Source organism: Trematomus bernacchii, unplaced genomic scaffold (genome assembly GCF_902827165.1).
Source record: "Trematomus bernacchii unplaced genomic scaffold, fTreBer1.1, whole genome shotgun sequence".
In the NCBI taxonomy this organism is placed as follows: Eukaryota; Metazoa; Chordata; class Actinopteri; order Perciformes; family Nototheniidae; genus Trematomus; species Trematomus bernacchii.
In genome coordinates this window covers 4,786,374-4,800,328 of record NW_022987727.1, presented here as the reverse complement: position 1 = coordinate 4,800,328, position 13,955 = coordinate 4,786,374, and the positions used below count along the sequence as shown (strand labels likewise).

The 13,955-nt window shown below is 37.0% G+C and overlaps 3 protein-coding genes across 5 annotated transcripts; 1 reads left to right on the top strand and 2 right to left on the bottom strand.

The window, feature by feature from the left end:
* Window positions 1-485: 485 nt before the first annotated feature.
* rbp7a (retinol binding protein 7a, cellular) lies at window positions 486-2,606 on the bottom strand. Its single transcript, XM_034144978.1, has 4 exons — window positions 2,409-2,606; window positions 1,762-1,940; window positions 1,434-1,535; window positions 486-1,094 (listed from the first exon to the last, which is right to left on the bottom strand). Exons 1-4 carry the CDS (start codon window positions 2,479-2,481, stop codon window positions 1,035-1,037), a joined length of 414 nt encoding a protein of 137 aa, XP_034000869.1. The 5' UTR covers window positions 2,482-2,606; the 3' UTR covers window positions 486-1,034.
* Window positions 2,607-4,039: 1,433 nt separating this feature from the next.
* On the bottom strand, window positions 4,040-9,627 carry LOC117494197 (nicotinamide/nicotinic acid mononucleotide adenylyltransferase 1-like). 2 transcript variants are annotated; one of them, XM_034144973.1, is made up of 5 exons: window positions 9,517-9,627; window positions 8,465-8,604; window positions 7,083-7,266; window positions 6,259-6,380; window positions 4,040-5,402 (listed from the first exon to the last, which is right to left on the bottom strand). In XM_034144973.1, the coding sequence occupies exons 2-5, from the start codon at window positions 8,577-8,579 to the stop codon at window positions 5,008-5,010; spliced, it is 816 nt and encodes a 271-aa protein (XP_034000864.1). In that variant the 5' UTR covers window positions 8,580-8,604; window positions 9,517-9,627; the 3' UTR covers window positions 4,040-5,007. The 2 variants fall into 2 exon arrangements, with proteins under 2 accessions (XP_034000864.1, XP_034000865.1); XM_034144974.1 differs by having other exon boundaries at window positions 9,514-9,563.
* Window positions 7,221-13,264, top strand: lzic (leucine zipper and CTNNBIP1 domain containing). 2 transcript variants are annotated; one of them, XM_034144977.1, is made up of 7 exons: window positions 7,221-7,298; window positions 10,425-10,557; window positions 10,707-10,842; window positions 11,002-11,100; window positions 11,225-11,320; window positions 11,527-11,608; window positions 11,723-13,264. In XM_034144977.1, exons 2-7 carry the CDS (start codon window positions 10,457-10,459, stop codon window positions 11,776-11,778), a joined length of 570 nt encoding a protein of 189 aa, XP_034000868.1. In that variant the 5' UTR covers window positions 7,221-7,298; window positions 10,425-10,456; the 3' UTR covers window positions 11,779-13,264. The 2 variants fall into 2 exon arrangements, with proteins under 2 accessions (XP_034000868.1, XP_034000866.1); XM_034144975.1 differs by lacking the exon at window positions 7,221-7,298 and adding an exon at window positions 9,649-9,824.
* Window positions 13,265-13,955: the final 691 nt, after the last annotated feature.

Below are 13,955 nucleotides of genomic sequence, written 5' to 3'. Positions count from 1 at the left end.
TAGGAGGCTAGTAGCCTACCAGTTAAGGCACCAATTGGTAGGCTACAGATGGCAGGCTAGCAACAGTCATTGGACATAAAACTACAAATACCACCCTGTGAGAATAACTGATTAGTAATTTTCCTGCACTCAAAACCTTAATTAAAAGTGAGTGTTATCATCAACATTTATTTAAATTATCCAACGTGAAAAAAACGTATTCTGCAGTAATATGTTAACTGTTAGTGTTTTTATGATGTATCAATTTTAATGTTACTTCTGTGTGTGTTGCATTCTAATGCTGTTATACGCTAAATTGAACTCATTTACCCGGCCTACAGTTGGGTAGCTTAATCTACAGTAATGCATCACGTTCTATAAAATCAATATTGAAACAGGCCATATCTATAAGTGAGAGAAAAGGTTTATACAATCAGGAAGATAGGTTTTTTTTTTTTTTCAAGGATAGGATGACTAAAACAATTTTGAATAAGAAAATATGCCACTTCAGATTTCAAAAACCCACTTTATTATACAAAATTATACAAAATTATACAAAACTGTATTCCAAATATCCTACACCTCACTTAAGTTGTACATTGGGAATAAATGTATCTACAAGAGAGAAGGATTTTGATTTTTAGAATTAGCTCAACCAAATGTAATATGGCCAGCACAAGCCAAATGTGTCCAATTAGACAATAAAGATTTGAAGGAAACAACAAGTTTGCACCGCACATAGCCTGCATTGAGTCTCTAAGGTAGCTTAAAGGAGACAAAATCAGGCATGATGCACAGTCATTTCTCTTGACTTCATTAGGCCGAGCACCATTTACCGACAGACCAGTTTGGACATTGGTGTCTGACAAAAAATGCACTGATGCCATCTAGTGGTGTAAATCAATACCCTGACAGGAAAGACATTATCACCAGAACTGAGCTTTGAAGTTACATTTCCGAAAAAAGACCACTGTCGTAAGTGTGGTATTAGAGTTGTGTATCTAACACACTTCTCATCACAGTAAATTCTCCAGAAAAACAACTTTCATTCCTCTTCACTCGTTCGCATTCTTCTTAAAAATTTGCTTGCAGACTTCTCCTTCACAGTACAGCTCCTGAGGGTCACAGAAATATACATTTAATATGATGTTAAGGGAACACACTATGGATGAATAGGCTTCAAAACCTAACTAATAAATATCACCATTAAAGTTCCATAGTTGAATACTAACATGAAGACACTTCATTGAATTAAACCTTTTCTGAAGTTTCATGTCCAAAATGTAACTCAATAATTGTTTTATTTAATGTGTGATCATTTACATTTCATTTCCTTAACAGAAATATAAACTTAAAAACAATCAAGGTTTTAAATTCTTGCCCAAATTCTGAAACTTGACTTGTGATGAAAATACAACGTGAATGCCTCTTGTGACTACGTGCACTCTTCTTACCAGATGTAGCTTGTCCTCTTCAATCCAGTGAGCCCAACCCCGGTTCTTCTTCTCTCCAATCTGTTCACACACCAGTTTATTCCCCTCCCATGTCACCAGTGACTGCACAGATGGAAAAGAAAAAGAGAGTTTAAATCACAACAAGGAACAGGTTTAGCAGCCCATACAAAATGTTCTGAGCCAAGTGGTTACAGTGCATGCCATATAACCACCATTTACCATGCTCCTGCCTTAGGCCCTTTGTTTGCGTGTCATACCTCTCTCTCTCTCTCTTGCAAAAATAATGATTTCACTTTGAACAAACAAATCATCAGCCATTTATCTTCACCTTGACACGTCTGTTGTCCAATCCCTTGGTGAACTCCTCAAACTCCTGACCCACTCTGAAGGCGATGGTGTAGTTTTTGACCTTGCTGGTAGTTTTGATGGTGTACTGATCCTCTTGCTGCTCGATCACCTTCTTCACCTTCACCGTCAGAGCAATCTTTCGTAAGCAAGGGCTGATACCTGGAAGGGTAGAGGAAGTGTTGAGTAAAGTAAACAGAGAAAAAAATCTAAGAAGATAAAATCTCACACACTATTACCCTCAGAAGGTCTCATGCATATCATACATTTCGCTGTTGTGTAAAGATTTACACTGCTTAATGCGGCAAAGTATTTCCCTTTGTGCCCTATTTAGCGTTTACATTTATTTATTTAACAATTACTTAACCAGAAGAGTGCAATTTTAATTCTAATGACTCTTTTTTCAAGAGAAACCTGGTCAAGATAGGCAGCAGCAGGATAAACAAAAAAACATTACAGGCAGAAAACACAAAACGAAAGCACATTAAAAAGAAGGAATCCGCCTTTGTATAATGCTTTCTTTTTGGATTAAGAAACATTTAACCAGATTAGCATATCAATTTGCATCAATTTAACAAATATTTCATATCTGAGAACATTGTTGGATTAAATCACTCCCAAAGGACTTACCCAGTGCAGTCATGTAGCCCTCCAAGTTGACATTGCTCATGATGTCCCATGTATCACAGAGGCTGGCTGGCATTTTGATGACTTTCTTTCCCTCCTGAGACCTGTGCGTGCAAGTTAAATGTGATCTTCAATCTGCTGAGCTGATGAAGAGTCCTGAAGAGAGACTGAGAACATGCTGTTTGGTGAGAAACCTGGAGGTTTTAAGGTAGGTGTGCCTTCATTCTATTCGCTGTCCACGGTTTGAGGCTGAGGGAGGTGCTCTCATCAGTGACAACATGTCAGACTGGTCCCACCACAAAGATCACTGAATAACAAACCTTTCGTTATTTGTGTCAAGTGTCACAGATTCATTTCACACAGATGCAAACAAACACAAGAACAAATATATTGACCTTTATTGCTTAAGATTCCTGCTCTGATTGATTTAGACTATTTATTTCAGTCAAAGCAATATCATTGTTTCGGGAGAATCTTGTTTTTGATATATAAGCTTCAATTGTTTGAATTATGCACATATTGTCAATATTTGTTGTGTGTCAACAATGGAGAAAATTTGAATTTTTCTGGGGATGTCCCAACAGACAACTAGGTACAATACTGCAAATGTTGAAATATTGCGATACTTTGATCAGTGGGCTATAGGCTCAATCAACATTGTGTTTCCTCCTTTGGAGATAGATAGTGCCTTAACAGACCTTTATTTCAATGAAAATCTTCAAGATTGCTTAAATATTTCTAAGAAAGTTATATTATTTATGATCCTTCATGTGTGGTATTTTTGTGTCCTTTAACAAATCACTTTTTTTGGGTAAAAATGTTATCCATAAAAATAGAACACAAAATCAATCCTACGGATATAGGTAAGCCCAATATTAAAATACTAAATATTTGTTTTTTAAATTTTAAATGCAAATTTGTACACTTTTTGTTGAGGTTAGCAATAAGTGCGTAAGACGAGTCATATATTGCATTTGTGCACCTGCAGTTTTTTTACGACGATGACCTTTGCTAGGATGGCACACCTATGTATGCAATGGGGAAATGATAATATAGTAACAATAACAATCATAATTATGCTGTGGTTGTGAAACGATTCGCCGCACCTTTAGTGGGAAAGGGAATAAACCACATGGAACTTGTCCAAACATTAAGCTAGTTCTTCTTCCTCGTGATTTCAACTAAGCAGCAATCCGTCGCTCTGATGTGATGCAGATAAACTTTGTCAAGGTTTTTTCCCACACATTACTCTACTTGTGCATACATTCTGTCATAGGCAACTGAAGCAGACATGAGTTGTTTAATATGTAAAAAAAAACGTGACCTTGTAATGTACTTCACATTTGTACTGTATTCAGTTTTTATGCAATCTAATACCATTGATCGAATAATAAGAGGGAAACAACTGCAATACTAAGGAAAGCAATGAGTTTTAACTGGCCACATTTGTTATTTCAGCTATTATCTTCTATCAATTGATGATTACCTGAAAGATAAGTTAACCCCCGCTGACACACATGATTTTAATCAAACAAAGAAGGTGTTGTTTTTGCACTTCCTTACATGAGGAAGTTAGATGTCTATCTGTGTGACAATAGCATTGTGATTCCTGATGGTAACAAATAGCCTCCAAGTCTGAAAACCGAAAGTTGTTTATTTCATTTCAAGTCAATACAAATCACACATTTACTTTCAAACTGGGAGCACTGAAAAATAAACATGTTTAAAGCATGAAGGAGTGAATAAACCAAATCCTGCTCTAGGTACAAAACATGTGACAGGTTCAGAGAGTATACTGAAGCATTGAGATAAAGCAAGTTCAACTTTTAAAATGAACTTGTTCTTAATCATACTTCATAATACTGTTGGAGGTCATTGGCACAGTTGCCCGTTTTCAATGACCTCTCTTCCAGATTAATCATATATATTCTTTTTTTTCACTGTACAGCGTTGTTTCAACTGAAAAAGGTTACTGTTCCTACCCTGACAAGAATACAGCTACACAGAATGTCGAGGGAAAAACCCACAAGCAAAGTCTAGACTTCCTGGAAAGAAGATTTCCTGCTTCTTCTGGAAATATTCAAAGTGATTTTAATTAATCTATTCTTACATATTATATAGTGCAGTATAAATGTTATATATTCTATTTTAAAAGTCACCAGAAGGCAGGAAGCAATGTTTATATAACTTAACCTGAGAATTGTCACAAGTGTGAAGAATAAATGGATAACAACACAGTTTGTGTGTCTGTGATTCACTGTATGCTGACTACTTCACACAAAATGGTGAATCCCTAATTCAATAACCACGAACTGGTTCTATTTTCAACAACAGCATTGACATTTAGATGACCTCCCAGCCAACTGTTCAGTTATTCTGTTTGTGAGTAATTTACTTCAGTTACTTCACCCTGTTCTGTCTATGCACACTTATAAAAACAAAACGCCTAATAGTAAAAAGTACTGTTCTGTGTAGTAGGCACTGTTGGAAGTTAAACAAAATTGCCTGTATTGCTTATCTAATTTTGATTCACAGTAAACATACAGCACTTGGTGTAGAGAGCTATCTTCTCTGTGTTTTGCCGCAGTAAACGTCCTCAGCTTTAGGAGACTTCTGTGTTCTTCTGAATAGGTGCCAGTACTACACCTGCATTTATCTGCTCGCTCTCAGCGCTGTACAGCGCATGTTCTTGTATGTAGTGAACCACGCCGTCAGGCAGCAGGTACCTGACGCTCCGACCTCGACGCAGCGACCGCCGCACCTGAGTGGCTGAGATCTCATTGGTCACCCACTCGCGGACCACATGGATGTTCTGGCGATACTGCCACAGCTTGTCTGACTGGTGGATGAACTTGTGGGGGTCACTGCCGCTGCGGGTGATGCAAACCATACCGTAGCGGCCGACAATTTCATCGATATCCTCCTGCTTCCACAGGTTGGGGACTCCGAAGGACTCCAGGATATCGGCCCCACACAGAAACATCAGCTGAAGGCCGTCTGTGCATGAACAGAGAAAAAAACATTTATATTAATTACTTACTTGTTGGTTGTACAAAGATTCTTAGGGATTGGAAGATTACATTGACAAAAAACAAATTAAAAGAGACCATAAAATTAAGAATTGTATAATCCAACACAACAGCATATTAAAATGGAATTGAAGCTTGGAAAACATGTGTTTATAAAGGCAGCTTTACCTAAAGAAGATTTAACAAGCGATATTTCTGATGTTGTCAGCCTTATATCATATTTTTGTTTAGTTATGATGGAGGTCATTGGCACAGTTGCCCGTTTTCAATGACCTCTCTTCCAGATTAATCATATATATTCATATATTTTTTTATTTTCACTGTACAGCGTTGTTTCAACTGAAAAAGGTTACTGTTACAGAATGTCGAGGGAAAAACCCACAAGCAAAGTCTAGACTTCCTGGAAAGAAGATTTCCTGCTTCTTCTGGAAATATTCAAAGGGATTTTAATGAATCTATTCTTACATATTATATAGTGCAGTATAAATGTTATATATTCAATCTTTAAAAGTCACCAGAAGGCAGGAAGCAATGTTTATATAACTTAACCTGAGAATTGTCACAAGTGTGAAGAATAAATGGATAACCACACCGTTTGTGTGTCTGTGATTCACTGAGGCTGTCTTGCCTGTCTTAACTGTAGTGGGTGTGATCAGGTGTCTCCCATCACACACCCCGACCCCATTGTTCCCTGTTCCCATGAGTTATACTGGATAAAGGATGAATAAAGGGGAGGCAGGATCAGACTTGTCTGGAATAAGGAATTGGAAAAGGCATGGGTTGAAAAGAGCAACATTTAAGTTATACAATCGTAATTGTCCTACCTTTTTTTTGATGAGACGAAACTCCAAAATGATTCTCCTCTATACGTCTCTTTTTGGCGTACTTGACCGTGTCCACATCATCGGTATTCTGCTCTGCCTCAAGCATTTCCTTATAGTAATGCCTAAGTGGGTCCAGACAAAATAATATAGCATCAAAAGATGTTTGGGAGCTAACCGCATTGCAAACAGTTTCAAATACAGGACGTATGAGTCATTTTTACAGTTAGTATCCAGCCAGTTCTGCATACTAAAAGTGTCCCTCTTGAGACTTTTTCCCTTCTTCATGCATGCACCCTGGAAGTTGGTGAGAATCACTACTCCTGCTTATGTACACATGTCATTTATTGGGCCATAATAAGCAATAATGTCACATAACAGGTCTGAAGTTTGATTTAAATACTTATAAATGCACATTTAAAGATGTAATTTTCAACCCAAGAGTAACAATAAGCTTCAAGCATGATGCATTCATGAAGTGAAAGGAAACCCTGTGTGACACTGAACATGAACAACTTTGTGATCTGAATACAGTTGCGAGGGTTGAACGATGAACAGCAGGGATGACTCAAAACAAGAGTAACGATCACATCAAATCCTAAACTGCTACAGGAACTGCTTGTACATCATTAGTCATTACTGGTTTGATGAATGGGTGGCTTGGGGTGGCTTGAGGTGACTGACAAAGAAGAATTAGAGGAAAACAGAAAACTGCAAGCAAGGAAACTCTGGTTGAGGACATCAAAAATGTGTCTTTTTTGCTGATTTCTGCACACGTAGCAGGCATAGGCACTTACAATAACAAGACATGAGAATTGTCAACCTACCTAACAACTTTGGCTGTCTCCACCCACTCTGGCTGCACGCTCTCCCAGGGATCAACTGTGATCCAGTCCGAGCTGTCTGTTGACAATCTGGCCATCTCCAGGCGGTGACGGGACTCAATCAAACCCTTCTTCTTATAGGCATCACCCACCGGAGAGATGATGCCTTTCACCACCCTGTACTGACCTGGAGCATTAAAGAAGTGGTGTGAGCACATGGTAAACAGAAATGGCACAGCAGATGTAGTAAACTGTTCATTTGTGAATTAATTATTGATTAAAAATATATCCTATTGCGATTATTTTGGCTGATATTACAATTGCAATTGGTGGGAATGAAAATATTTTCCTAACTTTCCTCATTTTATTAGAAGATTATTTTGCAATGATTATGATATGATTTCTTGGGACAGTATGTACTTAAGAAATATCTTTCTGTAGTCTGTAGTATACAATTTGTACAGAACATTTCAACAGCACCACAATATTTTATATATTAATATATATATTTGTTTTACTTAAACTAATATTGCACTTGTCCCTATTGCAATTTTGAGAAATATTAGAGTAACTGTTCATCCTTATATCATGATGGTTTATCAGAGTAAAGCAATGGTGAAATATAAGTACATATTAGGGCTGTGCAATTAATCATATTTTAATCTCGATTACGATTTTGGCTTGCAACGATTACGAAAACAACGTAATCGAAATAAAACGATTATTATTTTTATAAAAAATAAAAAAATGTAATTATTATTATTTTTGTTTTTTGGGGTTTTTCAGTTGAATTATTCTTAAAGTTCAGGGTAATCAACTGTTAAAACATACTGTTCACATTTTTGTTTCAATAAATGGATGTTTTCAAAATAAATGGATAATCGTTTTTAATAATCGTGATATCAATTATTGACCAAAATAATCGTGATTAGGATTTTTGCCATAATCGCACAGCCCTAGTACATATAGTACACAAGTGCTGTACTTGTGTGAAAAATGTTGAGGTACATTTTCTACTTATTATTCAACTATATTTCAGTGGTGTGTAATTTACTTTAAATCAATTACATCATTTGACAGAGCTGTTAGCAGTTACTTAACAAACACTCAAAAATAGCACGATTATACATGTATGCACTAGTAATTTAATGTGTTACATTTTAAGTAGGCCTATATATGTTGCTGCTAATAACAGTGTATTTTTTTTACTTTAAGTAATTTCACTAATGCAGGACATAATGTATTTGAGGTATAGGAGTACTTGCCCATTGCTGTGTTTGCTTAAGTTAAGGATCTAAATACTTCCTCCACCACTGTTTCTAGCTCAGATTTTGAGGTATTAGCCTCTGATATCTCTAAAATTTATATTTCTCATTTCACTCCACCTGTGTCCTCCAGATGGTCTCGAGCCAGTTCAAACATCCTCAGGTGCATGTTGGTGATGGGGTTGAAGGACCCACATGCCAGCAGGACCACTTTGGTTAAATGCTGGCCGTCCATGCCTCATACTGTGGCTGTGTTTACACTATAACAACAATATGGAGAAGAAATCACAGACAGCAGATAGCAAGTTTATTGCTTTTCGAGGACAATATTTTAAATATCCCTCTGGCTTTCTGGTCTTTGCACTGTTGGAGGAGCCTGTGACCTACGTTTGTCATTGCCATATATACACTGTAGCTAATGTGCAAATGACAATAAAGCCTTGTATCTTGAATCTTGTAGACAAGCTCTTAAGGAAAATATACAAAAGGGAATGAAATTATATGAAGTTTAATAACTTCTATTGTTTGTTAAAAACATACAACAGAAGGTATGTCAAAGACCAACCAATTATTGAATATTAATACAAATTAGCTAGGTTTCAGCTTGTATAGAACAAAAGATGGAAGGATACACATCAAATTTAATTCTTCTGTAGAAAATACCTAACGGTGAATTAAATATACTATTTTAAGTTATATTTATTTGACTTTAGGAACAGCACAATATTACAGATTAAAGAACATTACTTCTGTATGTTTTTATGTTCCCACAGAGAGCATGGGTTGAGGTGCCTCGATTGTTTTGGTCTAAAAACAACACAAATGTCGGACCCCTTTTTATCCAAAAGGTAGACACCATTTATTTTAGAGAAGGTTATGAAGGTGTAATCAAAGAAATGGACGTCCTGTATTCGCTATATATAAGTGAATAACTTTATAGTAGAATTTGAAACTGAAACCAATGCGGTGAGTAAACTTAGGTTAGCATTGCCGTTAGCGACGCCATTAATTCGTTAGCTTTATAAAGTATTATATAATAGGCAACGTAAACCTTCCATTTGGTACAGGCTGCTCAAGCATACAACTCATGAAATCAAGGCTTAGCTAAGACAACAAAGGAGGCGTGTTTTTTACAACATATAGAGAAGTATTGTAAATATTCATTGTACTACCAGGAGAAACAGCGCAGTCAGCTGGGCTGCTGTGACGTAGGGACGGCTTCCTGTATGGATGATACAACGAGAGATCTGATTGGTCACATCGACCAGGAAGCAGACAGCCGCACCCACACTGCCGAGCTGCGTTCACAAGCACAAACACACAGACACCAACAAGCGACTCGTTAAACACTAAATATTCTGAAACGTCAAACATCAAGAATATATTTTTCGAGGAAATTCAATAGAGACAATTGCGTTGTTTATTCGTCAAGCTGGTGCACATATTTAACTCATCGCAGGACTGATTTACAACTGTTTCGGTGAGATGTTTTCTTTTAGCATGCTAGCTTGCTATTCAGATAAGTAAACAACGTTGAGTGTTATATAGCAAGGTCTGATATTCCAGCAATTACACTCATCCACAGTTTGACAATATAGTTAATGTCTCGCTAAATGTTGAACAATTGTGTTTAAATGCTGACTCCCAACAACGTCATTCTGATAACATATTTATAGAATGCTAGGTGGACTTAAAGGATCTGTCCCTAAGTACCTAGAGCAAGTGTGTTTTTCAGTATTAAATAGTAAGAGAATGCTTGATTATCTTCGCAGTTACTTTTGTGTAAAAATGGGGGGGGTTTAGATGTTTCAAATGCAACTTCAATTGTAAAAATCTGTTCGACCATGGTGGGGATACAAACTGTCTTGTCTGCACATTTGAGGGCGTATTGAGGAGAATACATCAGTGGGTTATAAGCTGTGGATGACATTTGATCTAGGTAATAATGTTGCCGAGAGTAAATGTGTCACATTAAAATTATATTGAGCTTGGGAACATAGATATGCTACCATACTGTGTTAATACAAAATTAAATTGTACATGTGTTGACTGCTTTATTCTTTGTTTGCATTCTCTATAGGTAACATCAAGGTTTTTTTTTTTTAACCAAGCATGGCTTCTCGAGGGAAATCAGAAACTGGAAAGTTGAGGCAAAATATGGAGGAGCAACTTGACAGACTGATGCAGCAGCTTCAGGATCTGGAGGAATGCAGGTGAAATTAATGATGATTCAAACTCACTATAAGCTGTTTACGGGTTTACCAAATGTGACTCCTATATTTGTCTAATATTGATCTAGTAGTCAGTCAGAAAGTACCTCTACACATTTTCACAATATCTCTGGTCCTTGTTTTAATTCCAGAGAAGAACTGGATGAAGAAGAGTATGAGGAGACAAAAAAAGAAACCCTGGAGCAGTTGAGTGAATTTAATGACTCCCTGAAGAAGATCATGACAGGAGACATGACACTTGTGGATGAGCTCAGTGGAATGCAGCTGGTATGAACAACCAATAGATTCTGTGCAACTAGTGTGTATTAAGAAACACTTAAAGACGTCAACATTTATGGAAAGTAGCTTATAAAATATTTCAGTTTAAACAATATGTTAAACATTTGTGAAGCCTTACAGTTTCAAAAATGTTTCTGTGTTCATCAGGCAACCCAGGCTGCCATCAGCCAAGCTTTCAAAACCCCAGAGGTGATCCGGCTCTTTGCTAAGAAGCAGCCAGGACAGCTGAGAACCCGACTAGCAGAGGTTTGCATTGTTTGTGTAATGCACAATAGTTTATGTTTATTTCAACTGCTCGAACACTCCTTAGTGTTTGATTGCTGTTGCTTGGCCTGAAAATTGTGGTACTAGTGTGTGGTATTCTGTGCAGATGGATCGAGATGTGATGGTGGGGAAACTGTCGCGGGATGTGCACACGCAGCAGAAAATGGAAATCCTCACAGCCTTGAGAAAACTTGGAGAGAAGGTGAGGAAACGCTCCCAGCAGAGATGTGATGTTTTTCCACAGGTTCACGGGTGATTCAGAGGCTTGTGCTCATGAGTCCACATAAGCTATTTTAGTCTTGTATCCATCACCCGACTGTCACACTAGTTGCTACAACACCCCTACACCTCACTTCAGAAGGAGCACTGACCAAAATGCATTTTTCTTTTGTGTCTGTTTCTTTACAGCTCACTGCAGATGATGAGACTTTTCTCACTGAGAACGCTACAGCTATTCTAAGCCAGTTTGAAAAAGTGACGGCAAACTTAGGTGAGAATAAACGTGTGATTTCATTAATATAACCCAATCCTTAAAATGGTCAATCATGGAAGTTTATTGATGAACATTCTTATATCTATAACCTTGTTTTGTCTTCTCTTTCAGGCTCTGAAGACAAAATAATGGCTTTAGCTAGCTCTGGTGTGAAAACCAAGGCATAGTAATTTTACCAAATGTTAATTTTTAACTCAGTGACTTTGTTTTGAACTAAGAACAAAAAGTGCCAATTGATCGTGTAAACAATCAGTGCACTTCTAGGTGTTGCAACTTGCTGTAGAAGCTAACACTTTTAACCAGTGTTGTTTTATACACCTCAACGTTTTTAGATGTCTTTTATTTTTTTGGAGGGGTGTAAAAATGTATTTGAGGTACGAGAGTGTGATTTTGATTGTATGAATGTAAAGGATAGTCAAGGCAGTTGAAGAGAAAAACTCGGCTGTGATTTGTGTTGTATTTCTTACACTAATGCCGAGTCTATCCGTCCTTAAAATCTGAACATTGTTGTTTTTAAGATTGTTGATTTCCTGCACAAGTGCTGCAATTATTCAATATGTGATTTTATTTTAACTAAACTGTGCTGTTTACAGGGATTTGGACAAAACAAAGTAACTATAACACTTTTCTACCAAAACATCTGACAATCACCTCCACAAGTCAGTACCTGAATCACAAAGGGTTTATAATTGTTAAAATACTAAATAATAGACAACACATGCAAGATATGATAATAACAAAGGCTGATGGCTTTAATGAGTAACAGCTCTCTGACAGAAATAGATGAAAACCTGTCAGAATGATTAGTAAACACTGCAGTCACTACTTCAGATTTGAATCTTTGTGTCTCAGCAAAATATACTTACTATAAGCCTGCATTGAAACTGCATCCATCCAGTGCAAACACAGTCTTGTGATACATAACTCAGTGAAATGAGCACCAATCTGGACTGAACAAATATGATCAGATGAGACTTTGGCTAGTTGGCCTGCGCTGTGATTGGAATACCCCGGATGGATTAGTCGCCATCTGTGAAACATTGTCGAGGACCTTGTGATGGTTTCAACATCCAACCCATGAGATTGATTCAGTCTGATTAACAGTCTGTGAGGAACAGCCAGTAACATTTACATTTAGAGTACCAGATAAAGCCTGAACTGTTGTATTTGTTGTCCTCTTAAAATGATAGAGACCCAAGAGTTAGAAACAAGAAAGGCTAACCAGAATGAAATAAAAACAACTGTTCAATCACTAAACATGAGTGATTCAGATGTAAATACCAAGGGGCTGAATGGAGTAGATGTTCACCTCATAACTACAGGACAATCTTAAAAATCTAAATAAAAGAATAGGATATGTTCACACATTTCACATCCAGGACTACACTTTGAAAGCTTCTGGATATGTATTTGGTGTCAGGAGTTTCTATTATCTTCTCCACCCTCTATGTATTCATTGATTATCAAAAATGATAAAGTGTGCTTCAATTGACAAGTGTTGTAATATGTTTGCAGGAATCAACTTCAATGTTGCATTGTATTTTAAGTTTGACAGGTTGAATCTATTTAAATGTTTACAGCATCAAACATGGTTGATATTCAGCTTTGAAGACATGTGTGTTTGAATGTGAGCACGAAGAAAAAAAAACGTTTGTTGAATTGTTTTCATTACCTCCACCAAGAGGTTATGTTTGTTTGTCTGATGTCAGCAGGAAAAACTGGTCTGACTTTCAGTAAACTTGGTGAAAGTGTGTAGCAAAGAGCCAAGGAAGATAGATTTCCACCACCAGAGGACGCTAATGCTGTAGATTTAAACACTTCAGCTCAGGCAGGGTGTGTACCAGCAGCAGTGAGAATAACACACTTAAAGGTCCCCTATTAGACTCTTTTTCAACTATATATATATATATATATATATAAAAATATATATAAAACTATATATATATATATATACAAATAAAATATCTGAAGGGTTTGGCTTGAAATACCAAACAGATCATGCATTTTAGCATGCCATAAACCCCTCAGCCCTGTTCTAAAAGGGCTGATTCTGTATCTGTAGCTTTAGATGCTAACAAGCTGCCCCTCCCCACGCCCCTCTGTGAAGTGTTTGTTTTGAGGAGATTCAGGTGATGAGGTGGGCGGGTGTTACCTTGGTCGTTTATTGGCTAATCTGATCAGCTCATTTTCAGAACGGTTTTTATATAGATGGATCAGGTAAAAAAAAAAAAAATCTCTTGACGCATAGGGGACACATGTTTATGTATAAAGTCATGAAAAAGTGGATTTTGCTTAAAGGTGACCTTTAAAGTTTGATGATAGAAGAAAAACGAGTACAGACAGA